Consider the following 27,999-nt stretch of genomic DNA (forward strand, 5'->3'; position numbering starts at 1 on the left):
ATTGATTCATCCATATTCTTGCATACTGGATAGGTAGCTTCTTTAATAATAGATCTTTTCATTAAATTCACTTTTGTTGGCAAACAATTAGAGATGGCCTTCCAAACAAAGATTTTCACAACCCCTGGGATGTTCAGATTCCATAAACTCTTCTATACCTCATTTGATCTACCAAACATTTTCCCTTTCTCCCTTCTTTTTCTACTGATTTCTAAGTGATATGCACTTTTAACATTATACAAACCATTTCTTGAGAAACCTCATATCTGCTTGTCAGGTAAACCAAAAAAACTGATGGGTAACTTGCATACTATAGCTGCTTCTTCTTCATTTAGCACTTTCTACACTAAATCCACATTCCATCCTCTATTTTCAACTGTAATCAACTCCTCCACCTTTGCCTCAACATGCAAAACATTGACTGGAGACTGAATTTTAAAAGTTACAGCCCTTGGAACCCACTTGTCCTCCCAAATCTTTATACTCCTCCCATCCCCTACTCTCCAAACCAACCATTCTCTCAACAGATCCAATGCATTCTACAAACTTCTCCAGATAACTGTTTAAACCCTAAAGAAGCATGCAAAATGTCAAAATGTCTGAAATATTTTTCTTTTAAAACCACAATAGCCATAGAATGAGGGTTCATCATCACCCTCCAACACTGCTTTGCAAGAAGAGCTTGATTAAAAGCTTCTAATTCCTCTGAAATCCAAATCCCCATCAGACTTAGACCATCCCATCTTAGCCTAGCTCATCCACTGAATTTTATTGTCCATTTGCTTAAAACCCCACCAAAACTTTGCCATTTGAGAGGCTATCTCATCACATAACTTTTTTGGCAGCTTGAAGACACTCATATAGTAAGTGAGAATTGCTTGGATGATTGCCTTAAGCAGTACTTCTTTTCCTGAAGGTGATAGAAACTGATTCTTCCAATTACTCAATTTTTTCCACACACAATCCTTGACAATGCTAAATGATTGATATCTAGAACTACCAACCATAATTGGCAGCCCTAAATATTTTTCACAATTGTTTTGTACTCTAGCCCCACAGTCATTTATAATGGCATTCCTCATTTCAACACCAACTGTAGGACTGAACAAAATTGTTGTCTTATGCTTATTTAAACTCTGACCAGATGCCTTTTCATACACCTCCAATATCCCACTAATTTTCCTCCATTCATTCCATGTGGCTTTCCCAAAGATTAAGTAGTCATCTACAAACAAAAGATGAGTCATTTTAACTCCCCCTCAAGCCACTGCAACACCTTTAAGTTCATCTTTCTATTTTGCTTGCTCAAGCATATAACTTAATCCCTCAGCACATAATAAGAAAAGATAAGGAGACAATGGATCTCCTTGTCTTAAACCTCTTGAAGGAACAATAAATTCCCTTGGCCTGCCATTAACAAAAGTAGCATAAGTCACTGCTGAAATGCATTTCATTATCAAGTCTGTCCATCTTGCCCCAAAACCAAGCTTACTCATCATTGCCTCTAGATATCGCCATTCCACGTTATTATAGGCCTTAGAGATATCAAGTTTCACAGTCATGCTTCTTACTCTACCATTTTGCCTACATTTCATAGAATGTAAGATCTCATATGCTGCAATAATATTGTCTAAGATCAATCTCCCAGAAATGAAGGCACTTTGGCATCTTGAAATAATTCCATCCATCACCCTTTTAAGCCTATTAGCAAGTCTTTGCAATGATCTTGTAGAATACATTACAAAGACTTATAGGCCTAAAATCATTCTCAGTCTTTGGATCACTGACTTTAGGAACCAATACAATAAATGTCTGGTTAATACACTCTTGCAACTTGCCTTCATTCAAGAATCTTAAAATAGCTTCAACTCAAGTCATTCCCAACCACATGCCAAAAAGATTGGAAAAAACATGCCCCATAACCATAAGGTCCTAGAGCTTTCACAGGCCCCATCATTTTTAGAGTCACCTTCACTTCCTCTATTGTAAATGTCTTCTCAAGAAACTCATTCATAGATTCAGATGCCCTAAGCTCCAAAGCAGCAATATAGTCATTAATAACTTCTGTAGATGGCTGTGCACTAGAGTAAATTTCTAAAAAATGGTCCTTCAAAGTAGCTTCAATACTCTCCTCATTATCCCTCAGAACTGATTGGTCATCCATAATTGACACAATCTTATTTTTTCTTCTTCTTTGATTAGCACACTCATGGAAAAATCTAGTATTTCTATTTCCCATCGTATACCAATTCCTTTTAGCATGCTACTTCCACCTTATATCCTCCTGTTCCAATAATAAACTCACCTTATCTTGCAACTACTTCAACTCCACCATATCCTCCTAAGAAAGATCCCCTTGTAACTCCCTTTATCGACATTTGTTCAATTTCTTTAGCTCTCCCTTTATCTCTCCCTTTAAAATAGGATAACAAAGAACCACTACATAATTGTAGTCTAGCTTGAACTCTGTATAGGTTCTGTAATTGACATTCCCTTTTCTCATCCCTGCTTAATTGTCTGCTCACAGCCTTCCTGTTTGATCCAGCAAGCCTCAAACCTAAATGGGAATCTTAGCCTCCTTTTACTATGCTCACCATCAACAATAGAGAGTAGAATAGGCAAATGGTTTGAACATCTTTCAATTAAGGCCTCTACCTTCAGCTCCTTAAAAAGAGATCTATATCTCTCATTAACTACAAACCTGTCCAGTCTTTCCTTTGTAAATGATAAATCATCTTGTTTATTTGATAAAGTATAAGCACTCCCTCAACAGCCAGTATCACCTAAACCACAATCCTCCAATGCTTCTCTAAACATTTTAAGTTGACCCTCAGGTCTCCTTTTACCTCCCCACCTTATTTTGCCATAAAATTTCATTGAAATCTCCCCCTACACACCAAGTAGTAGCATTGGCAGGTTTCAACTGTCTTAATAAATCCCAAGACAAACCTCATTTTCCTGTTTCAGGGTGGCCATAAAAGCCTATAAAGTACCAATCACCTCCCTCCCTGTCTCCTTTAACCAATACATTGACATGCCAACTCAAATATTTAATCAATTCAACAGCCTTCTCATACTTCCACAATAACACCAAACCTCCTTTCCTCCCAACTAGATCCACAATTAGGCAACCTTCCATGCCTAACCTTCTATGCAAACCAGAAATCATACATGATCTAGTTTTTGTTTCACAAACAAAAACTATAGTGGGCCGCTTATCCTTAACCATTATGCTAAGATCTTGAACTGTCCGAGGGTTCCCAAGCCCTCGGTAGTTCCAACATAAAATATTTATAATGCCAGGTGGTGCTACTCAGCAATATCCACCCCTAGTCTATTATCAACACAGACCAATTCAACATTACATTTGATTCTCTTTTTAACCAATAGCTCACTATCTTCTTCAACAACTCCTTTTCATTAAAGAGTGAGGACTAGACTACTTATCTGACTCCAGCCTAGCTCTAATTCTCTACTTCTATCTTGAAGCCTTCTTGCTATCTTGAGACTGCTCAACAGCATTAGCACTCAATTTTCCAATCAACGGTATGCTTTCAAACACAATGGTCTGAACATCATTCAAATTCACATAAGTTTCTGCCACTTCCTTGTTTACTTCTTGCATCATCACTAGAGATTATACAACAGTACCTGGGGCTTCAATAACTTCGAACTCTCAACCCTCACCTCCACTTCCTTCTCAACAGAGTTTTGTCTGTTGATCCCCCCATCATTCTCCATATTTGTAGAGTTTTGTCTCGATTGATCCCCCCTTTCCTCACTCCTAACATTTGCTTGCTTCTCCCCACTCTTGACAGCACTCTTCCACAATTAAAGCACAATCTAGACAACTTTTCATACTGATAAGGTACCCAATTTTTCCTGCCATCCACTACAATAGTGCTCCCTTGAGATATAGGTATCCTTAAGTCACATTCCACCCTTACTCTCAGACACCTCCTCCAAGCTGAACCATCCTCTTGAACATCCACTTTCATAACCTCTCCCATCGACCTCCCTATTAATTCCCCCCATCTTCTAATTTATAAAGCTCAACGGCAAATCCAACATTTTCACCCATAGACATGCATGATCGAAATCTATTGTGCTAGTTTGTGTTTCTGCATCAAAGTCTTTCAAAACAATCAAATAATTGTCAAAGAGCCACGGACATCCATCCAACACTCTCAATTTGTCTCTACAAGTAACAAAAGTAATAACAAAGCAATTACTCCCAATCTCATGAAATTCCAGTGGCTTACTAACCTTCCAGACTTTCTCCATCATAGACCTTACAATTCCCTTCCCTATCCTTCAATTCAAAACAATTTTCCCCACCAAACTTCGTTTGCCCTTCAATTTCATCGATCTAATTGAATTTTATTGTATCTTAATCGGACACTCCTCATCATTCAACTTCAATTGCCTCCACACTTCCTCCATTTCCTCCATCATACTCCCCTGCTCACAATCGCAAGCAAAGAATTTCTTCCTTCCTCAATTGAGAACAAAGACTACACCTTCATCTCAGACTATTTCTCAAAAAGGAAAACGGAGAGAAAACTTTTAGTACTTCCCAATGTTATTATGAGTTTTCGGTCTTAGATGAGGAAGAAAGTTTTAAAATGACTTTTCCCACTTATTTTGAGAAATTAATGATCACATTAAGTCACTTTGACAGTTTTAAGATAATAAGTAGTTCAATGTAATCTTGCAAAGAATAACATATCTATTATGTCCCTTTTGAATATTTTTTATATGTTTTATTCTTTATCAACATTTTCTTTGTGCCTAGATTGTGCTTCCATTTTGAGTACTCAAAGAAAGGAAAAATTCTGAGTCTTCATTCTTTGATGTTTATGCAAAAAGAATAGCTTCTCAGTATTTATGTCGATGCCAGTTATGGAGGTTTCACATAGTTCAGTGATGATTAAATATGTGGAGACATATACACACTAAACATATATATTCTACAGGTTTTATTTGTTCTAAATCTTGTGTGACTACAAGGATGAGGCATAAAACCTGACTACTAGATGCATAATTACTGTATAGAGATTTTACAAAAATAATAAAAAAAATATTAAAATATATAATATTATATTATTATTTTAACTTTATGATGACTAATCCTATGTAGATCACCCTCTTCAAAAGTTTTGACTATAGCTAAAATCTCAAATTCTAGTCATAATTTAGACTTGGCAATAGCTAAGCCATTATAGACTTCTAGCCATTGCCAATGCTCTCATATTTGGTGTGCTACTATTCACCCACTAAATATAATTTTGATTCCAATTTAATCCTAGAACCACCTCTTTTCCTTTCCCACTCACTTTCTTTTCCTCCCCGCGTATTTTCTTTACTTTCTCTCGCATTCTGCTTTCACTTTCAATGGGCACTAAGGGTGGTTCGAGCGAGTTGAGGGTCAGTCCTGGTGGTGTTGAAGAAGAAGTGGTGGTGAATGATATCCGGTGGTCCAACAGCTCGAAATTTACTGTGAAGACCAGCCTCAAGTTGTCGGTTTGCGCATTCAAGACAGTACTGGCTCGGAATAGTGATGTCCCAACTGATCAGCAGAGAATAATTTACAAAGGTCGCATCTTGAAGCATGATCAAACCCTAGAGAAAGCTATGGTACGTGTCTCGATTCCTCACTTTCTCAATGATTCCGGAACTCCCATTCCTAGAATACAAAATAAAATAGAACTTTTGTAAATCACGATGCCAGTGAGGCATTGATGATTTAGCACGTTCACTTGCCAAAAAACGTAAAACTCATTTTGCATATTTGAAGATAAATAATTAATGAAGGCGACAAGGAGAGAACCATTTAATTTTATATAGAACACACTCACAGTCACAGGACTCTTATGAAGAAACTGCACTATGACCTCGCTCTGTGTCTCGAGCAGAACACTCTGCAGACCCAGTAGATTCACGCACACGTCTTTTTTTAAGAGGCTTGATGGCTCCCCTTCTTCAGATAAGCAACTTCTCCGCCTGCTATTGTGTGTGGAACCCGAATATCCACTTGTCGATTGTGAGTTTTTAAGCAGGATACTTTGTGTGGAAAATTGACGGGATGAATTTGTCAGTGAAATTCCACTAGATTTCTGAAAATGTCTCAAGTTGTTGGAAATGGGTTTTCGACTTTCATTAGGATCTGGATAATGGACAAGGGAAACCAGCCGTGAAATCTTCCCAACTGCCAACACATGAACCATATCATGGGAGTGCTCCTAAACTCGTTATCAATGACAACACTAACAATAACGCTAACAATGACAATAACTACTAAAACAATCAAACAAAAGATCACATCAAACAAACATAATTACTCTCAATCTATGATGGGTAAACTGACAGCCAGATGAAAGATGTAAAACTAGATGTTGACGACAAAACCTCACAGGATCAAACACCAAGAAACAATTATTCAATGTGATAAGCATAAATAAATTGATTAGATATGCATTCATGAACGAACATCATATTGAAATTCCTCGTCGTGCTTGCATGCATGGGGGGAAGGGGCACTAGGCATGCATGCATGCTGGTGGGTGAGCCTTGCCCACACCTCAACGCTAGCATCACCATGCATGCATGAGCAAAAGTCAAGAGCACCACACTAACCTTGGTGTAATGCCTCAAAAGAGGCCCAAACCACATCTAGGTCTATACTTCAAAATGACTAATCAATGATATAATTAGAACCCCATTGGAACCATTATAAAAAGCATGAACTTCTCATTCCTACGCAATATAAGATCTCATACATCATCTACCCTTATAAGTCAATATGAGATATCACAAGCTTCCTCCCTTAAATAATTGACATCCTCCACAATCCAATCTGTTGTAAGTGGCACGACTTAAGTCTCACATTTCTAGTCAGGATATACTCTTATACCATTTGTAACCAAGGGTGGCCCAAGCCATAAGGAAGGCCCAAGCCACATTTGGTCCTATACTCCAAAAGGACTAGTCAACGATACAATTGGAGTGAAACTATTATAAAGAGCATGAACTTCTCGTTCCCAAACAATGTGAGATCTCACTTGTTCCCAAGCAATGTGGGATCTCATACACCATCTGTTCTTATCAGTTAATATAGGGTATAACACTTGGCGTGCCCATTAGGGTGCGCAGCCACCTAGGAGTGCCTGTGCATGCAGGGCATGCCTATGGGTGGTGGTGTGGCCGAGGCTAGTGTGGTGCCCTTGGCATGCCCATGCATGCACGACGAGGCTAGCATGGGAGTGTGGGCGAGGCTCACCCAATTTTAAAGACCTCATAATCAAAATAGATGCCAAAAAAATTAGCCTATGATATTCCTACACAGCACTTCCTTTCCTCTTCTATGACCTTCAATGCTAACTTAAACCGTTGGGAAAACAAAGCAAACCAAGTCTCGACTGGAACCTGACAAAAAACCTAATGTTAAATCTCTATGCAGTTTATTTTTTAAAAAAATAAATAAATTAAAAAAAATTAAAAAAAAAACCCCAAAAATGAAGTGATTGAAGCACATTTATATATCAACAAACATAAGATAAGACATGTAGAAGCTACTGGTGCAACTTCATTCATATGGCTTAACTTTGGATGAATCTCAAAAGATATGAGAAAGATGTGGAAAAAGTAGAATAAGGAAAGCCTATTTGCATGCATACCAATTTTTGACTCTGATTCAGAGGAAAGAAAAACTGTTGCATTTGACTCTTGAGCCGCAAAGCTGACAAGATCAAAAACTTTTCCTGCATAGTGCACAAAAATGAATCAAACTAGTTCCAAACACACGCTGCAAGCATTAAAAGCATATCTAAAGGTAGCTACAATAGATGCTAAGAATGAAATTAACAAAACAAAACTAGTTGCTTGGACTGGAGTACACCCTGCCACTATCAAAGACTTATATTTACCAGATGAATCCTCAAAACTGCCCAACTTTCCATCATGATGAAGCTTGAGTGACAGCTCTTGCCCGTCCAATCCAGGAAGCTGCAATACCCATATATCAATTAATAAATTCACTGCCCAGACGTGTTGATATCAATGCTATGAAAGTCAAATCCAGACAAGCAATTCATGTTCTACTTGAGATGACTGATTGAAAGAAGTTAATTTGAAAAATAATAATAAATAAAAACAAATTGGCATTGATGGCATTAGCCCATCAAACCAAGTTGTAAAAGCATTCACATCAAATACAAGTAACTCTTTGAAGTTTGACAAATCACAACATCGACATAGGTATTACAGCATGTAAACAACCTTGCATCATGCTGTTTTTTAATTCATCTTTTTACTTCAACCCTGATATAAACAAATTCTCCGGAATGTGGAGTCCAAAGACTAAAACTTACTTCTTTACTATTGGGCCACTGAATGAGCCAAAGTTCTTTGGAGTCTGTCAAACTAGGGTCGATAAGTGGTTCCTTGGCCTCCACATGAAAATCTGGAGGAGGTTTGTAACCTTGTTCATTGTCAGAATCCATTCCCTCAATCTCCAACTGAAAAAAAATAAAAAAATAAAAAATAAAAATAAAAATAAAAATAAAACTCAGACTGTATTTCCAAACAGTAAAGCAACTATCAGAGTTAGTTAAGAAATAACAAAAAACACAAATCTGCGCCAATAATTTTGTCAAACACCTTTTTATCAATACTAACTTAAATCAATTTTACAAAGATCGGCCCCTTGGATCGCTGAGAACCCATATATATGTTTTGATTTTATAATTCCCGAACAAAAAAGGAGAAAAATCAATAAACGCAATATCTCACCCCCACTACATCGTCTAGAAATATTTGGGCTTACCATTGGGCGCAACATTTAAGGCTAGAGCTATTTGGGATAGGGTAGTAGAGAAGATTGAGAAAAGGTTGACTGGGTGGAAACGGATGTATTTATCGAAAGGAGGTCATCTCACCCTTATTAAGAGTACCCTTACTAATCTTCTTACTTATTATCTATCCCTATTTCTTATGCCTATAGGGGTGGTGAATAGGATCGAGAAATTTTTTAAGGTGTTCCTTTGGGGAGGAGAAGAAATTCCATTTGGTTAAATGGAAGACAGTATGTGCCCCAATCGAGTAGGGGGGGTTGGGAGTGTGTGACTTGAGAACTTTTAATAAAGCACTGTTGGGGAAATGGTTGTGGAAATATCAATCAGAAGGGGGATCTTTGTGGAAGACAATCATCGATGTTAAATATGGAGCGGTTTGGGATGGATGGTGTTCAAATGAAGTGAGAGGGAGGTATGGTGTGGGTTTATGGAAGTTTATAAGGAAGGGGTGGCCATGTTTTGAACAAAAAATTTGTTTTGTAGCAGGTGAGGGCAACCGTATCAGTTTTTGGCAATATGTGTGGTGCAAAGACCAGGCTTTGAAAAGGGCGTTCCCGACTCTTTATAGTATTGCAGCAAATAGGGAGGTTTCAGTGGCGGATATGCATTTCTTTTCGCATGGCTCTCATCAATGAAATATTCTTTTTAATAGGAATTTTCATGATTGGGAACTAACTTATGTATCAGATTTTTTCAGCCTGCTATACTCCAATGGATTGCCAACGACACAGGGGGATAGAGTGAAGTGGAGGGCTAATAATAAGAAATGCACGGTTAAGGCGTATTACAATATCTTGATAACACAAGATCATATTCCGTTACCCTGGAAAAATATATGGAGGTCCCGCATGCCTTCCAAAGTTGCTTTTTTCGTATGGAGTGCTGCTCTTGGGAACATCTTGACTACGCACAACTTGAGGAAGAGGGGTTGTGTCATGGTAAATTGGTGCTATATGTGCAAAAAGAATGACGAATTTGTGGACCACCTACTATTGCATTGTGAGGTAGCAAGGGGGTTGTGGGATGAGATCTTTCAAAGGATTGATGTTCCTTGGGCGATGCCCCTGAGGGTTGTGGATCTGTTGGGTTGTTGGAGGAAGTTGCAAGGTTGTCATCAGGTGGCTGCAGCGTGGTAGATGATTCCGCTATGTATCATGTGGTGCCTTTGGTTAGAGAGGAATGCATGTTGTTTCGAGGATAAGGAACGAACAAGAGAGGAGCTGAAGAATTTTTTTCTGCACACTCTATTGTCTTGGTTTTCGGCTATTGTACTAAATGGGGATAATGCTCATGAATTTAATTCAGCATAGCTAGAATGTATTTAGGTGTTCTTCTGTACACTTCCGGTGTACATGGCTTATACCTTTTTCATTCATTTCAATAATATTTTCTCTTACCTATAAAAAAAAACTACATCGTCTAGTGTAATGTTGAGAGTGTCATGTTTTCTAAAACCCAAAGTGTCAACTTTCTGGTTCCTTTGCAGTAAGTTTTATAGGCAACCAAACAGAGTCTATAGAAATAATTAAGTTAGACGGATTTCGTAGGGGCCAAGGAATACCAATATTATCAAAATAGCAATAATCAGAAGTTCAACAACAGTTCTGCGGATCTGTGTATGTGCTCTGGTTCTCTCCCTCACCTGCCCTACAACCTAAATTGCAGTGCTTTTACTTCATTTATGGGAAAAGCCTACCCTTTGTTTATGTTTATATCAATTTTTTTATTAGATAGGTAGTAGCAAAGGTCGAAAACCAACCACATTAGAATCTCAAGGATAAAGAGGTAATTTTTCTCATCAAACACAAGCCTCAAGGATCAAAAGATAATTTCTCTTTGCTCTTCAAACACAAACCTCAAGGACGAGAATGTAATTTCTCTCAGGTGATGTAGTCTTTTAAATACCGCATTTTCTCTAAGTTCAAAATACAGAGTAACTCAAGCCAGAAGGTTGAAACTTTAGGAAATGATGATTGCACCAAACTGTGCCCAATGTTGGTAAAAGCACACATAAGCGCAAAGCACTAAGGCCAAAGCTGCTAAGCGCATTTACAAAACATGTGCGTTTTTTAGTGAGCTTAGAGCACAAAAACAGCACTTTTTACTTCTTTATAAAAAGAAAATATATAGTTACCTCTTGTATACCTTCTTGTGTACTTGGGCTATGCCTATTATTATTAATACTACCGTTTACTTATAAAAAATATATATATATAAATGATCTGTTTTAACTACTATTACTCTCCTGGATTTTTTATATTACCAATCATCAAAGGCATCACCCATTCCTAGTTGTCGAATCTGTTTGGCCAAAACCTCCTAAAAGTCCAAGCAAGCTTTTCGCACAGCCTAAAATTTCAATTTACAAATTGCTATAAAAAAAACTGTTGTATAAAAGAAGGGGGGGGGGGGGGAATCTGCTGTAAAAAAACTGCTATAAAAAACAGAAATGAAAATATGCTGTAAAAAAAGCACCAAAATCAGTGTATAGTTAATCTGTAATTAATCAGATCAAAACCCTAAATTAATCAGATCAAAACCCTAAATTAACAGCTCAATAGCTAGCATCTACAAAACCCTAAATTTTCACAACAATTTAATTACATTAGGGTTCAACAGAAAAATGCTAATCAAATCAGTTATCAGTGTAATGAAATCAGCTCAATCACTATAATAGCATACTATAATATATATGTATATATCAACTATAATATGATATTTATATAGTATACTTGATATTTTTCTGAACTGCATGTGTGCCTAGTTCAGAAAAATACTGCCTCTTATACAGATTTTGTATTTAAATGTATTTCTTATGGACATTACTTTTAGAGGAATTGATATTCGAAGAGGATCCAATTTCTCTTATACAAAGAATTTCATTGTCTACCATTAAATGCTGCAAGATACATAATAGGCATCAAAACATGACCAACTCCAGATAGGATCATGTAAAGCAGATCATATTATCATGAACTCAGCCATAAGGAATATAGCTCCTTAGAAAACAATTTTTTTTTTTTTTTTTTTGATGTCGGGGAACCTCTCCAAGGCAGGGCCCTTTGGACCCACCCCTGCAGAATAAACCCCGGTCCCGTGCACCGCACCCTCGGAAGTTTCCCTACACGGAACTGGTTAAATCGCTGGCACTCCTTAGAAAACAATTACTTTTGGTTCTCAGTATTTCAAAAGTTTAAAGAATAGATATGGTTCCTAAATTCCAAGAACCACATGACAAGATATATTCACATGTTCACTTCCCAGGCAATAATAAGCATTCTTTTTTTTCTTTTTTTTTCTTTTTTTTACTGGAGAGCAGGGCAAATAAATTTACCTTCAACCTAACTAAATGATTTTCTATCTCATCCAAATAAACCTGAATCATTAAAAATAAAACTGAATCAAAGCAATAATTCAAGAAGAAGAAAATGAATTCATCTAAAAAACAAGTACCCCTAGAACTAATAAATTAAATCCATGCTACGCCATGGCTAAATTTGACAGCAGCAGGCCAAATATCGCATGGCTAGCCTGCTGAGTCTAAAATTTAGAAATCACTTTATGTAATTAGTAGAGTGGTGTAGGCAGCCCAAATACAAACTTGACCCACGAGAAGCAAAGCTATTGAGAAGGAATGCTCCCTGTGAATTCCAACCCTATTAAGTTATCAACTAATGCCTTGTGATACCTTTTGTACTATTTTAATACGGGTATGAAATTGACAAACACAGTTAGTAACCAACAATCATGATCGTCTAACTGAATAAAAACAAAATTATAGAATCAAAAAAAGATAAGCGATGTGTACATATGAACATTACAAGAAGAAAGAGGCCCACAAATAATAAGGGCGAAGATTTTGATTTTCAATCTAAGGCTCCCACAAATTTTTGCAGTTGAATTTAAGGCTCCCTCTATTTCTTCAGTAAATAAGAACTTGATTATGTATCTATCTTTCTGCATAAATGAAGAAATCCCTATCAAGTTTACCGACCCAATCAAACACATGTTAAACAACCGATTGTCTCAAACACTTGAGTTGATGGAAAGGGGTGAATTCATTCACTTAAACCAAACACATGAAATAGTTTATGGAAATTAAATTGTGGAGTTTTAAATCTGGACCGCTCAATCAATACCATTGGTAATTAACAAATTGTTCAAAAGTTTAAGCTGATGGTAATATCACAGAGGCAAGTAAATATTTACCTTTGCAGAGTGGCTTTGACGAACCAGTCCGTAGTTCAATCCGCAGAACTGCCCGTGAGAGAGAGAGAGAGAGAGAGAGAGAGAGAGAGCGTGGTGAGAGAGACAACAGATCAAAGTGGACATTCGAAATTTGGACGCAAGCCAGATCAGACAAAAACCAAAAAGACCATCAGATCACAAAAACCACAAAAGCCATCAAATGACAAGCAGATTAGACAAAATCTGTGAGAGAGAGAGAGAGAGAGAGAGAGAGAGAGTGGTGAGAGAGAAACCCCAGGCGAATATCAGTCGGTGAAGATTCCGAAGTCGGTTTCCATCGAACGTGAATAAGCCTGGGTGAAGAGTCGATAGCCACTGAGATTTTCAAAACTTCATTGTTTAACAGTAAACATAAGCATAGCATTAAAAAAAAAAAAAAAAAAAGGGGAAGAAGAAACGACCATTTCACTGTTACAGTTCAAGCACAGGTACAAGGCCTCAGCCATTGAGTTGGAAGTGGGCCGTGCCCATCTTATGCTTAGTTATTTTCATTACTTTTGGGGCTCTTGTTGTTTTCATTGAATTTTAGTTGTAGTGTGGGTGGTGGGCTTGCGCCCTTAGTGCAGTTCTCATTTCAATGGTTATTTGAGTATTCTTTTCTAGGCCCATATGGGGTCAACCTTGATAAAGTATAGAAGTCTTTAGAGCATCTTCATGAACTTGGCTAAATGAAGAGATTGGTCAAAATTTGAATAATACGTATCAAAAAAAGGCCATATTGGATTGAACATATATAAAATAATTTAGACTTCAGCTGCAGTGCTTAGCCAAAGATAGATAACTACTATTCATTCATTAAATATTAAAATATTAATTTTTCATTCCAAACAAATAAATTAAATTAATTAGAATATAATTAACATTTAACATTTAGAATATAATTATTATTAACATTTAATAGTATTTTTTAAATATTAATTTAATATAATATAATTATTATTAACATTTAACAATACTTTTTTTAATATTAATTTAATTAGAATATAATTACTATTAACATTTAATAATGCTTTTTTGTAACATCACTTTAATATAATATAATTATTATTAGCATTTAATAATACCTTTTTTAACATTAATTTAATTAGAATATAATTACTATTAACATTTAATAATAATCTTTTTAACATTAATTTAATTATAATAAAATTACTATTAACATTTATAATTATTATTAATTTAATTAGAATATAATTACTATTAACATTTAATAATAATTTTTTGTAATATTAATTTAATTAGAATATAATTATTATTAATTTAACTAGAATATAATTATTATTAACATTTAATTGGTAGAACTACAAAATGTGATAAAATAAATTAAATAAAAGAATTATTAATTTAATAATATTTTTTTATTATATGGAGAATAAATAAATAATCTAATGTGAGGATCGAATTTAGATGGAATAGGCAAATACAAATAAGTATTGATAATGGTTAAATTTGAAAATGAATTTGGCCAAAGCAATGAGGATGCTCTAAAGGAGCGGGGGTTCTAGAAAAATTATTCTAGAATGATATAAACATTTCTCTCTCTCTCTCTCTCTCTCATTTTATTAGAGGAGCTCCCCTCGAAGAGTGCAAATCAATATTATCTTGTTTTAATTCTTGAGATGTGTTATAATTGGTATAGAGATCGATCTCTGTGTTATCAATCATGGAATTGATCATAGAATTACTTTTGCAATTGAAACAAACCTACGAAGTGTTTCAGCAGCAACTTGAAAGATTTGGGGAAAAATTGCTACCATGAAAAAAAGAGACCAACGCAACTATAGATGCGGTGGCGAATGAGATTTTGTTAGCAATTGAAAATATTCCAAGAATCAACCGAGGTTGAGGCGGTGAAATAGTATCCAAAGAGTCTGATTCTTGACAGTGAAATATCGTAAACTTCAAAGGAACCATGGGATTTATCTCCAGTCTCTAAGGTCCCTGATTCTGATCCTAGTGGAGAAACTTCAAAAGATCTTTTTATGGAGCAATCACTTCGTGCATTACAAGAAGAGAAAAGAACTAGCAAAAGAGGCTGATCCAGATGAGATCTCTCTTTCCCATATTCTCATAAATCCCTTTGAAAATATGGTAATCTATGTTCAATTCAAGAAGAGAAGAGAAGCAACTCTCTGCTGAGAAAATATCCCAAACAAATGGCCACTACTCCTATGGCATCTGCCATGGCCAAAATGCATCACTTAGTCTCTATTTGTGTGTTGGTTCAGGGAATATTGGGTCTATTTGGTTATGGGTTAGCACTTGTGTGGTAAACCCTTAGCGAAATTTGCACTGAACCCTCACCCACCCACCTTCCATTCCTAACTATTGCCGTTGCCCTAGCCAGAAACAGAGGAGACCCAACATTCGGCACCATCAGCAAGGATTGCAACGTTCTTAACCATGGTGATCCATTTTCTCAGAGTTACAGCCCTTGGTTTTGTTGATATGGCTGCTAAGATTATTGAAGCACCAGATTCTTCAAAATTACAAAAAGACTGTGACAGCAGTACATCAACACGTAAAGCTGCCTCTGTACAAAAATAACAAATTCTCATTTATGGAATGCTCTGTAATTATTATGCATAACATAAAAATGATGAGGTGTACAGTGGAGATTTAATCTTGTATTTTGTTTGTTATAATTTGGGATGTAATGTTGGCAATAAATGCTCACAACTTGAGCACTATTGTATTCAAGGAAAACACAATATACTGAATATATCTCTGAGAAATTTCATCTCCTTTCTGGTATTTTGACAAGTACACTTTGTTCCTTTTTTATTCATTCTTTCAAATTCTTATTATGGTATCACGAGCATAATCCAGGACTAACATTCGACCTTCCTAACCTGCTATGGCCTCTAATAAACCCACCTCATCTTACCCCACCACCATCACTAACCTTTCCACAAGTTTAGTCACAGTGAAGCTCAATATCAACAATTTTCTTCTCTGGAAAGCCCAAATTCTACCCTTTCTTAAAAGCCATCGTCTCTTCGGCTACATCAATGGCATTGTTCCTTCCCCTCCACCCACTATGGACAGAAAACCAAACCCCGATTATACTCACTAGGCACTTCAGGATCAACTCATTCTCTCAGTTACTGATTCTTCTCTGATCGACAATGTTCTTGCTCAGGTACTTGAATGCAAAACTTCAAGTGAAGTCTAGAATACCCTTTCTTTAATTTTTCTGCTCAATACTCTGCTTATATTATGCGGACGCAATTCCAGTTAGATACATTGAAGAAAGGCTCTAAAACCATTTTCGAGTACTTACATAAAGCTACCGCACTCTCTTCCACTCTGAGTGTTGTGGGTCATCTCCCCTTCAGAATTCAATATCTACCTCTTAGCTGGTCTCAGTTCTGACTATGAATCTATTGTCACCTCCATTACAACCCGTCCTGAAACACTTTCCTCTTCCCAGGTCTTTAGTTACCTCCTTAATCATGAGTCAAGGCTAGCACACAAAACAAACTATCTACTTTCTGCTAGTCCAGTTTCTGCTAACTAAACCATCACTCAGTCTTCCCCTTCCCCTCTGTCCTCTAACAGAGGCCGTGGTCATGGAAGGAGAGGACGTGGTTGAGATCGAGTTCGTGGTCCTCCCACTCCTCATTCCAACTTTTTTCCTCCCACCTCCTCCCAACGCCCAACATGCCAAGTTTGTCACAAATCTGATCATTCTGCCATGTCTTGTTGCCACTGATTTAATCATGCTTATCAAACTCCTCCCCTTGCCTCACTCCACACCAACTACACTACCTTACCATCTGTTCCCCCTTCAATCGTTAATTGGTTTCCTGATGCCGTTGCTACTAATCACTTTACTTCTGACTTTGCTAATTTGAATCTCAATTCTACTCCTTACATTGGACCAAATCAAGTTAGCATTGGAGATGGATCTGTCCTTCCTATTCAAAACACTGGCATGGTTGAGAGTTTTCTTTCTCTTCTAGAAAATTCTTACTTAAACATTTATTACATGTGCCTTTGATCACTTGAAATCTACTCTCTGTTAGACAATTTTGTCATGATAATGCTATGTTTTTTGAATTTCACTCTTGTGGTTTTTTTGTGAAGGATTTACGAACCCGGGAGGTACTTCTTCAAGGCCATGTTAAGGATGGGCTATATGTTCTTCAAGCTGATGCAGAGGCTAAACCACCAATACAGTCACCTCTCAAACACTTTACCCCTTCTTCACCTCATGCATTAATTGGAGAATGCACTTCATCTCAAATTTGGCACTACCGTTTGGGTCACCCCAACCCCAATATCACCTCGCTTACTATCAGAAAATTTCATTTACGTACTTCTACTACTATGTCATCGTTTGTGTGTCCTACTTGTTTACAAGCAAAATCTCATTTTCTTCCCCATCCCCCATCTCTCATCTCCTTCCCATTCTTCTTTTCCTTTTTCAGCTTTTATTTTTAGATGTATGGAGACTAGTGCCTATGTTGTCCACCAAGAGTTTCAAATATTATCTTTCCATTGTAGACGACTGCACTAAATACATCTGGTTTTTTCCTTTACATTCTAAATCTGATGTTGTTCCAATCTTTCTTGCTTTCCTACATTATGTTAGTAACACTTTTTCTTCCAATGTTATATCCATTCAATCTGACTAGGGAGAGGGGGTGGGGGGAGTTTCGCCCACTTAATAATATCCTTAAACTTTTTGGTATTTCCCATTGAATTTCCTACCCCTATTCTCATCTTCAAAATGGAAGTGTAGTGCGCCGTCATCGAGACATTGTCAAGACAGGCCTTTCACTTCTAGCTCATTCTTCCATGCCCTCTATGTACTGGGTTAAGGCGTTTCAAATAGTCACCTTCCTCATTAATCGAATGCTTACCTCACTCTTAAATAATATGATGGGCCCCAAGGTGGATCAAGCCTTAGAAATCCTTCGCAAGTTTCAGATGGAGTAATCACATGATCGAAAGCCAAAAAGAGTAAGGAAGCAATGCAATGATTGATGTAATCCACTTAGGATGGGTCTAACAAGAACCCAAAATTCAAGATAGGTTTGAATGATAAAGATCCAGTTTTGATTAATTTGATACAAGTTATGGAAGAGAGTAACATGACTTAAAGGCATTGGGCACTTGAAGACGTTCAACTTAATTAATTCATTTAAAAGACTTATTTTATTAGTTTAGAATAATTCAGTTTATTATGAGAATGATTTAAAGGCATGTTAAAAAAGTTATCATTTTGTTGAACTAGGGTTTCAATTGGGTTACTGTAGTGCGGTACTATTCACAGTACAGTAGCCACGCCACTGTTCACTCAAGGGCATTTTTGAAAGAAAGGTTCACAAATTTTAGTTTAGAGTTTTATCATATTTTGGGAAAGGTTTTTAAACGATGTAACCAACCACTTCAAAGAGTTAGACATTATTGAATTTTTATTTGTGAGTTGAGTTTACTCATCTTATTTTTCATTAAACTTTTGAACTTATTAAAGGTAAATTACAACATTTGTGACGTTCCTCCTTTTAATCAGAGTTCTTGAGACTGGTTTTTCAACAGGTCTAGATTTTAATATAATCTAAGTTCTTAAAAAGAGTTCTCAACGAATCTAAATTCTCCATCCATTGACTTGAGTTTGACTTTCTTGGGTTTGCTTTTCCAATATTGTTGTTGGATTTCAAAGCGAATCGATTGGGGTTCACATTATTTAGTATTCAGAGCAAGGTTTTCAATCAGGTCTAATTCTATCTTTTATCTATTACATCTTTGATTCTAAGTCTTCATTGTTCTAGCGTTATCAAAAAAATAAAAAACAAAAGTGCAGAAATTTCCTTGTTCCTAGGGCTAAAAATTTCATCATCTGGAGTTTCATTGATTCTCTTATATTTCCTTATCAATTTTCATGTGTTTGAATTTAATTGTTTGATTGTCACAATTGAATATTGTTGTTTCTGATTGAATTGGTGAGAGAAAAAAGGAAAAAAATCAAAGAGAGAGAGAGAGAGAGAGAGAGAGAGAGAGAGAGAGAAAGAAGAAGAAGAAGAAGGAAAAGGTAGCATATTCGAAAGTTGTTACATAGTTACAACAAAATAGAAAGAAAGAAATTTGTTGATTGGCTCTTGTCTTCAAAGGGGCTGAGTTACCTCTTGTTACGTCATTCTAGTTGTTATCTTGTTTTGTGATTACTCTTTCTTTCGTATCATTTCCTTGAATCTTGTGTAATTTTATTTTTTCTATGTTTTCTCTTGTTCTTGTTTCTTGGACCTAATTACTAGTTAGAATAAAACAAGGTTACATTATCTTGATTGAGTTCAATTAGTTTTTAAAGAACTTGAATAGAAAAACTCTTGAGGTAAAAGGCAAGAGAGAATATGAGATCATTATTGAAAAAAAACTAATTAAGAGTAAAATACGAGTGAAGTGTCATTATTTAAACGTAAACATGTAAGGGGGTGTGTGAGGTTTTTACTAACTAACATTCTTTTTGGCAGACAATTCATTTTTTGCGTTGCACTCCATGCAACAAAACTTTAAAAGGTTAAATTTGGAATTGAGGGAAGTGGGGGATACGATGGATCAACAAGGTATATTGATTAGAAATCTGCAAAGTGTGAGAGATAGGAGGAGACATAAGTCTAGTATTGAACATGAGTATAAGAATGAAGAGTATAGTGAGTCTCTTATTGTTAGGCATGCTCTCAATACACAAAATAAGATGGATGATATAGAGTAGCAGATAGAGAACATTTTTCATATTAGATGCCAGATCAACAACAAGATATGTAGTATGATCATTAATGAAGGGAGTTGTACTAATATGGGTAGCACTACTCTAGTTGATAAAATGAATTTACCTACCTTAAAACACCATAGACCATACAAGTTGCAGTGGTTGGATGATTGTAGGAAGGTTAGGGTAAATAAGTAAATGCTAGTATCTTTTTCAATTGGAAAGTACCAGGATGAGGTGATTTCTGATATTGTGCCTATACATGCTAGCCATATTTTGTTGGGGAGGCCGTGACAATGTGATAGGAGAGTGATCTATGATGGGTTTAGAAACATGTACAATTTTGAAAAGGATGGAAAAACAATCAAACTTGTTTTTTTAATTCCAACTTAGATCCATGAGGACCAACTGAAGTTGAAAAGTACGGTTGATTAAAAAAGAAAGAGTGAAAGTGGGGTTAATCAAAAAAGAAAGAAAGAAAGTGAGGTTGATCAAAAAAGAAAAAGAGAAAGTGAGATTGATAAAAAATAAATAAATAAAAAGAGTGAAAGTGAGATTGAGAAAAAAAGAAATAGTGGGGTCAAAACCTCAAGAGAATGAGAGTGAAGAGAACAAAGAGAGTGAAGAAAAAACAGAGAGTGAAAAAAAAATAGAAAGTGAAAAGAAAAAAGAAAGTGAAAAGAAAAAAGAAAGTGAAAAGAATAAAGAGACTGAAGAAAAAAGAGAGAGTGAAAAGAAAAGAATGAGTAAAAAGAGAAGAGATAGTGTAGAAAATGAGAGGAAAACAAAAAAAAAGAGTTTTTATGCTAAGACAAGTTTTAATACTAATGAACTTGACATACATTTGCCTAGTATTGTTGTTTCTTTGTTGCGGGGATATGAGGTCATGATTCCTAGCGGTGTGTTTAGTGGATTGCCACCTATTAGAGAGATAGATCATTAAATTAACTCCGTGCCAAGTGTGACAATCCCTACCCGACCTTTCTTTCAAGAACACGAGTCCTCGATACACTTGAAAGGACAATGTAAGTTGTTGATTAGAATGCATGCTAAGTGGAAGGAATGTATTGAGACTTTTCTTCATGAAATCAAATATATACATGGTAAGGAAAATCTTGTATTTGATGCATTATCAAAAAGTTTTGTCCTTGTCTTCATTTTATATGCAAAGTTATTGAGATTTAAATAGGAAAAGAAATTGCATGTTATTGATGATGACTTTGCTAGTGTGTATGGCGTATGTGAGAAAGCATCGTTTGGTAAGTTATATAGGCTAGATTGTTATTTGTTTAGAGAGAATAAACTTTGTGAATGCGTGAGTTGCTTGTACATGAATGTGGTTTGTTGGGACATTTTGGTATAAACAGGACTTTAGACGTGTTGCATGACCATTGGTAGGAGTACTACTTGCCATTCATTGAATTTGCTTATAGTTGGAGTGGTCATTTTGGTACAAAAAAAACTTTAGATGTGTCTTATGAGCATTTGTGGGAGTATCATTTGTCATTAATTGAATTGTTGCATAAACATTTCTTTTGGCCTAAGATGAAAAGAGACGTCAATCGCATTTGTGGTAGGTGCATTATATGTAGAAATGCCAAGTCTGAGGTTTTGCCACACGGGTTGTATACACCCTTACCTGTTCCTAGTGAGGCATCGGTAGACATATTTATGGACTTTTTTTTTAAGATGCCTAGGACAAAAAGGGGTAGAGATTCTATTTTTGTGGTTGTGGATAAATTTAGTAAAATGACACATTTCATTCCATGTCATAAAACTGATGATACCACAAACATAGCTGACTTGTTTTTTAGGGAGATAGTACAATTTCATGGTGTGCCTAGGAGTATGGTTTCTGATAGAAAAGTTAAATTCCTTAGCTACTTTTGGATGGTTTTGTGGGGAAAATTGGGTACTAAGCTTTTATTTTCCACTACTTGTCATCCATAGGTGGATGACCAAACTAAAGTAGTTAATATGACCTTAACTTAGCTCTTACACACTTTTGTTCATAAGAATTTAGAAATTTGGGAAGATTGTTTGACATTTATAGAGTTTGCATATAATAGGACAATGCATACTACTACTTCATATTCTCCTTTTGAAGTTATTTATAATTTAAATCCACTTACTCTTTCAATCTTTTTGTTTGTTGATGACAAGAGTAACTTAGACAGACCTTTTCAAATTCTTAAGAAAATTAATGATACTTCATATCCAGTGGATCTTCCTGATAAATATCATGTGTCTGCTATTTTTAATGTTACTAATCTTTTTCCCTTTGATGCAAGTGGAGATTCGAGGTCAAATCCTTTTAAGGAGAGGGGGAATGATGGCCCCAAGGTGGACCAAGCCTTAGAGATCCTTCGCAAGTTTTAGATGGAGTAATCACAAGATCGAGAGCTAAAAAGAGTAAGGAAACAATGTAAGGATTGGTGCAATCCACTTGGGACCAGTCTAGCAAAAGTTCAACATTCAAGATGGGCTTGAATGATGAAAATCTAATTTTGATTAATTTGATACAAGTTATGGAAGAGAGCAACATGACTTAAAAGCATTGGGCACTTGCAGGCGTTCAACTTAGTTAATTCATTTAAAAAACATATTTTATTAGCTTAGAATAATTCGGTTTATTACGAGAAGGATTTAAGGGCATGTTGGAAAAGTTATCATTTTGTTGAACTAGGGTTTCAAGAGTGTTACTGTAGTGCGGCACTATTTACGATATAGTAGCCACGCCACTGTTCACTCAAAGGCATTTTTTAAATAAAGGTTCACAAATTTTAGTTTAGCATTTTATCATGTTTTGGGAAGAGTATTTAAAGGATGTAACCAGCCACTTCAAAGAGTTAGACATTATTGAATTTTTATTTGTGAGTTGAGTTTACTCATCTTGTTCTTCATTGAACTTTTAAATTTATCAAAGGTAAATCACAATTTTTGTGGCGTTCCTCCTTATAATCCGGGTTCTTGAGATATGTTCTTCAACGTGTCTAGATTTTAATATAATATAGATTCTTGAAAAGAGTTCTCAACAGGCCTAGATTCTCCATCTATTGACTTGAGTTTGGATTTCTTGGATTTGTTTTTCCAATATTATTGTTGGGTCTCAAAGCAAGTCAATTGGGTTTCATATCATAATATTTCTCCATTTCAAGCCTTGTTCAAACACGCATTAGATTATTCCTTTTCACGTGTATTTGGCTCTGCTTGTTGGCCTAATTTAAGGCCTTGCAAAAAGCACAAAATGGGTCTATGTTCCCAACTACGTGTCTTTTTTTGTTACACTCCTGATCACAAATCCTACAATTGCTTACATGTTCCCTTTGGTCATATATACCTCTCTTGGGACGTCAAATTCGATGAAACATTCTTTCTATTTGCTTCCTAGGCATCACCTACTAATTCTAGGCCTCTTACTCGTCCCAGTCCCTCTATGCCCATCTATCCACAATTCTTTATCTCTCCCATGGTTTCATCTACCCAACCCATATATCCTGCAAATAATCATCCCACCAATACTCTCTTATAGCCTAGTTCTCCTACTCGATCCATATTTTCACCTACTCGAATCCTCTCTCCTTCCTCCGAAAGCTGTTGCCCTTCCCCTTCGTCGATCTCTTCTTCTAACCCTAACTCTCTACCCTCTCCATTGTTAGCTACTCCTTCAATAGAACCCTTACCTGCCTCTATCTCCTATACTCACCAAATCATAACCTGATCCAAAACCAACACCTAACCCCCTCTTGTTAGATCAGACGGCACCATTCCCTGGCCAACACCTAAATCGGCCTCCCTCACTATCTCTAAATCATCAACCATTCCAGAAGAACCCTCATGCTATACAAAAGCAGCTAAATACCCTGAATGGCGTGATGCTATGGCCATCGAATTTCATGCACTTCTTCAAACCTGAACCTGGGATTTGGTACCTCCCTCTCTCACCTAAATATCCTTGGTTCCAAGTGGGTTCTCAAGACTAAAAGGAAGGTTGATGGGAACTTGGAGTGATGAAAAGCTCGTCTTGTTGCTAAAGGGTTTCATTAGCAACCTGGTCTTGATTACTCAAAGACCTTCAGCCCTGTGGTTAAACTTGTCACAATAAGGCTTCTCCTTTCCATTGTTGTAACTCAAAACTGGCCTCTTCATCAGCTTGATATACAAAATGCCCACGAAGACTTGGAGGAGGATTTAAATATGCATCAACCTATTGGGTTTGTAAATCATGATTTCCCACACCACATCTGCAAGTTATGTAAGTCTATTTACGGGTTGAAACAAGCCCCTAGGGCTTGGTTCTCCAAACTGAGCTCCAAGTTGCTTTCCTTAGGTTTTCATGATTCAGTTTAGAATTCTTCTTTTTTTATTCTTTCTAATAGTTTCAATTCCATTTATATTCTAATTTATGTTGATGATGATATTGTGACTGCTTCTAACATTTCTTTGAATCATGATTTTATTATTTCACTTTATGGTGACTTCCCTATCAAAGACCTTGGCATGTTACATTTTTTTTTGGGTGTTGAGATTAACTGTACTTCCTCTGGTTTATTCATATCCCAAACTTGTTACATCTCTGATCTGTTACATAAGACCAACATGCACAAGTCTAAACCAGTGTCTACCCCTATGTGTGCCACTGTCAAACTCTCGACTCTTGATGGGCCTACCTTTGAAAATCCTCAGCTTTATAGGAGTGTAGTAGGGAGTCTCTAGTACCTGTCCTTCACACGACTTGACCTTTCTTTACAATCAACAAAGTGTGTCAATTTATGCACTGCCCTCATGTCTCTCATTGGTAGGCTGTCAAGCGTATTTTACGCTATCTTTGTCTTACATCTAATTTTGGTCTCCATTTCTCACCATCTTCTTCTTTTAAACGTGTTGCCTACTCAGATGTCGACTGGGCGGGGTGTCCAGATGACCGCAAATTAACTGGTGGCTTTTGCAAATATTTTGGCTCGCACCTAATCTCTTAGGGCTCTAAAAAGTAGCCCATCATAGCTCGTTCTTTAACAGAGGCTAAGTACAAAGCTGTGGCTAACACCATTTGTGAAATTCTTTAGATTCAATCACTATTAAAAGAACTAGCCATTTTCTTACTTGATCCACCAATATTGTGGTGTGACAACTTAGGTGCCACTCATTTATCAGTAAATCGTGTATTACATTCAAGAACTAAACATGTTGAACTTAATTTTCATTTTGTAAGAGAAATAAGACTTGTAGTTGAGACACTTAGAGTTGTGTTTGTTTCAAGCAAGGATCAAGTGGCTGACATCCCCACTAAGCCACTATCCCCAATTCGATTCAACCTGCTCTACTCGTCTCTGACTATCTCCCCTGTGCTGCTTGAATCGAGGGGGACTATTGAAGCACCAAATTCTTCAAAATTACAAAAAGACTATAACAACACTACATCAACGCGTAGAGTTGCCTCTGGATAGAAATAACAAATTCCCATTTATGGAATGCTCTGGAATTATTATGCATAATAGAAAAATGATGAGGTGTACAGTGGAGATTTAATCTTGTATTTTGTTTGTTATAATTTGGGATGTAATGTTGACTATAAATGCTCACAATTTGAGCACTATTATATTCAAGGAAAAACAATATACTGAATATATCTCTAAGAAATTTCATCTCCTTTCTAGCATTTTGACAAGCACACTCTATACCTTTTTTATTCCTTCCTTCAAATTCTCATTATAGGCCAACAAAGGTATCAAGGTGGGAGATGAACTTATTATTGATGGTGGAATGTCAGAGTTTGAAGTAATAGAAAAGATTGGGAGTGATTTATGTTGTAAGTGCACTAACCCTGGTTTATTCCTACCTTGAGCCAAATGGGGCTTTTGGAGAGATGGGAAGTTGGTGGGGAGGAATTATGGGCTTCATACTCTATCAACTAAGGATTGGGTTGACATTGAATTTAGAGTTTTTGAAGGTGTCAATTTTATGACCATGTCGTTTGTAAATGATTCTAGTTCTGTTAGACATCTTAAGAACTACCTCTCCACCAAATCATCTGCATCCACAAAGGTAGTGGCAAAGATGGAAAGCTTGGAGTCTCTAGGGAAATTGGAAGTAATAATAGAGGCCTCAGATGGAATCATGGCGGCTCGGGATGACCTTGGAGTTGAGATTCCACTTGAACATATTCCCATTTTGCAAGAAGAAATAGTTCATCTTTGCGGGCAACTAAACAAGCCAGTAATTGTAGCTTGTCAACTTCTCGGATCCATGGTTGAATATTCCACCCCAACACACGCTGAGGTTGCAGATGTTTCTAAAGTAGTAAAGCAGAATGCTAATGCACTGATGTTGTTTTGTGAGTCAACTATTGGTTTATATGGACAGAAGGCTCTTCATGTCCTGCAGATGACCAGTAGTCGAATGGAATCCTGGGGTCGTGTGGAAAATCAACAAAGTTGTCTCCATTAGTATTTTGTCCACTTGATACTAAAGGAAGGTGTGGCTCCTCGACTGTTTGATGAAATGCCTAAAAAGGCTCTTGCTGATTAGAACTCAATTATTCATGGATACATTAAGAACTTGGATGAAGCAATGGATAATTCTGGCCTTCAAGATTTGTTTAAAAAATTTGGCAATTTTTTGTATTATAAAGTTGCCATGTCAGAGGATGGGAAGAAGAATAAATCCATTACACTTGCAATTGATGGCACAAGGAAAAATATAGAAAGTGGGGGATAACCACAATGATGTTGATGGTTCCATGGTGGGTCAGGTGGTTATTGGTGTCATTAAGGGTTCAATTGATGTTGGATATCTACTTAAATATAAGGTTGGGGACAATGGAAAATTTACCATTATTACTTTTGAAAAGTACCTTTCGATTGCACTAGATACTCCCAGAGTTGTTGGAGTATATCTAGAGATTAAGAATCCAATGTTTATTAACCAGCAAATGAAATGGCAGTAGCAAGTGAAATGGCCTGGTGGTAAAAGATTTGAAGAGAAGTTGGTGGAGACACTCAAAAAGTATGGATATACAAGGGTTCATATCTGACAAAAGAGTGGTTGACACAACCTGTATTCATTCAAGCAATTGCCCCTACTTCACTTATATATGCCTCAAATCTAACAGGATTGCCCAAGATTTTATTAATTGATTATATTATTGTTCCAACTCAAGACACTGAAGTCATACTGAGAAATTACTTCGGATAAGTACTTTGACTACATTAGGAAATATGTGGTGAGCATTGGACCTTGGAAGCATGTTAAAGATAATTATCTGCAAACACCTACTAATCTTGTTGCTCAAGTACTCATCAATGGTGGGGTTTTTGTGGAACATGGTGGGGCAGCTAAGACTAGGAAATTCGTTTTTGACCCTAATGGTGGGGGTGGGACTTTTGATATCAATTTCTTTACAATTAAAAATGGTGTTTTTGGGTCTTTTGCCCCTAATGACGAAACTCATCTCAAAGGTGAGGAATCTTATTATAAAAAGATCATCATGGGACCTATCAAGAAGACTAGGGAAGATGCCAAACTGGAGAAGAGCCAAATTGATGAAATTTTGATTATTGGTTGAAGCTCTAGGATTCCAATGGTTCAATAGCTTCTTAAGGTCTACTTTGAAGCTATACTTGCACCATGTGGGCAAGGTGCTTTGAAAGGGAAGGGTTTGTCACAATCTAAGCACAAGTACAAGGCCTCAGACACTGAGTTGGAAGTCTATAGGTTGTGGGGCCATGGGCCATCTTGTATTTCAATAGTTATTTTCATTACTTGTGGGGCTCTTATTGTTTTAATTGGATTTTAGTAGTGGTGGGGTAGTCGGCTTGGGCCCTTCGTGTAGTTCTCATTTCAATAGTTATTTTAGTGTAATTTTGGTCTAGGCACATATAGGGTCAACCTTGTTGAAAGTATGCAGACTAAATGTAAGGAGTGGGGGCTCTAGGAAAATTATTTTGGAATGATATAAAATTTTCTCTGTCTCTCTCTCATTTTCTTGGAGGAGCTCTCCTTGAAGAGAGCAAATTAATATTATCTTGTTTTAGTTCCTGAGGTGTGTAACATTCACACAAATGGTAGAAACAACCCAGCTTAGAAAAATCAAGAATGAAAATCCAACAAGCAGAGAAAATGAAAATAAAATTCAATGGAGCATTTTTAGTTTGTAAATAAAATTCACAATGCACCGGGATG

General features: G+C 36.4%; 2 protein-coding genes across 2 annotated transcripts; one reads left to right on the plus strand and one right to left on the minus strand.

Moving 5' to 3' along the window:
- Positions 1–4,949: 4,949 nt before the first annotated feature.
- Positions 4,950–13,476, minus strand: LOC122304072 (mediator-associated protein 2-like). Its single transcript, XM_043116117.1, has 6 exons — positions 13,062–13,476; positions 8,370–8,516; positions 7,926–8,004; positions 7,677–7,760; positions 5,859–6,208; positions 4,950–5,686 (listed from the first exon to the last, which is right to left on the minus strand). Exons 1-6 carry the CDS (start codon positions 13,182–13,184, stop codon positions 5,663–5,665), a joined length of 807 nt encoding a protein of 268 aa, XP_042972051.1. The 5' UTR covers positions 13,185–13,476; the 3' UTR covers positions 4,950–5,662.
- Positions 13,477–25,785: 12,309 nt separating this feature from the next.
- LOC122304709 (pyruvate kinase-like) lies at positions 25,786–27,382 on the plus strand. The gene is made up of 3 exons (XM_043116979.1): positions 25,786–26,235; positions 26,570–26,733; positions 27,031–27,382. Exons 1-3 carry the CDS (start codon positions 25,786–25,788, stop codon positions 27,380–27,382), a joined length of 966 nt encoding a protein of 321 aa, XP_042972913.1.
- The last annotated feature ends 617 nt before the right edge of the window (positions 27,383–27,999 follow it).

This window comes from Carya illinoinensis, chromosome 3, assembly GCF_018687715.1.
Source record: "Carya illinoinensis cultivar Pawnee chromosome 3, C.illinoinensisPawnee_v1, whole genome shotgun sequence".
Lineage (NCBI taxonomy): Eukaryota > Viridiplantae > Streptophyta > Magnoliopsida > Fagales > Juglandaceae > Carya > Carya illinoinensis.

What these genes read in the sequence shown, in the direction of transcription:
- LOC122304072 (XM_043116117.1), bottom strand. Translation starts at nt 13,184, where the DNA reads ATGTCCACTTTGATCTGTTGTCTCTCTCACCACGCTCTCTCTCTCTCT. An exon ending in CAGTTTTGAGGATTCATCTG is followed by an intron (nt 7,761 to 7,925) that starts GTAAATATAAGT and finishes TGCACTATGCAG; the next exon opens with GAAAAGTTTTTGATCTTGTC. An exon ending in TTCATAAGAGTCCTGTGACT is followed by an intron (nt 5,687 to 5,858) that starts GTGAGTGTGTTC and finishes TTTGTATTCTAG; the next exon opens with GAATGGGAGTTCCGGAATCA.
- LOC122304709 (XM_043116979.1), top strand. Translation starts at nt 25,786, where the DNA reads ATGTCGTTTGTAAATGATTCTAGTTCTGTTAGACATCTTAAGAACTAC. An exon ending in GAATGGAATCCTGGGGTCGT is followed by an intron (nt 26,236 to 26,569) that starts GTGGAAAATCAA and finishes ATGGTGGGTCAG; the next exon opens with GTGGTTATTGGTGTCATTAA. An exon ending in CTAGAGATTAAGAATCCAAT is followed by an intron (nt 26,734 to 27,030) that starts GTTTATTAACCA and finishes TGACTACATTAG; the next exon opens with GAAATATGTGGTGAGCATTG.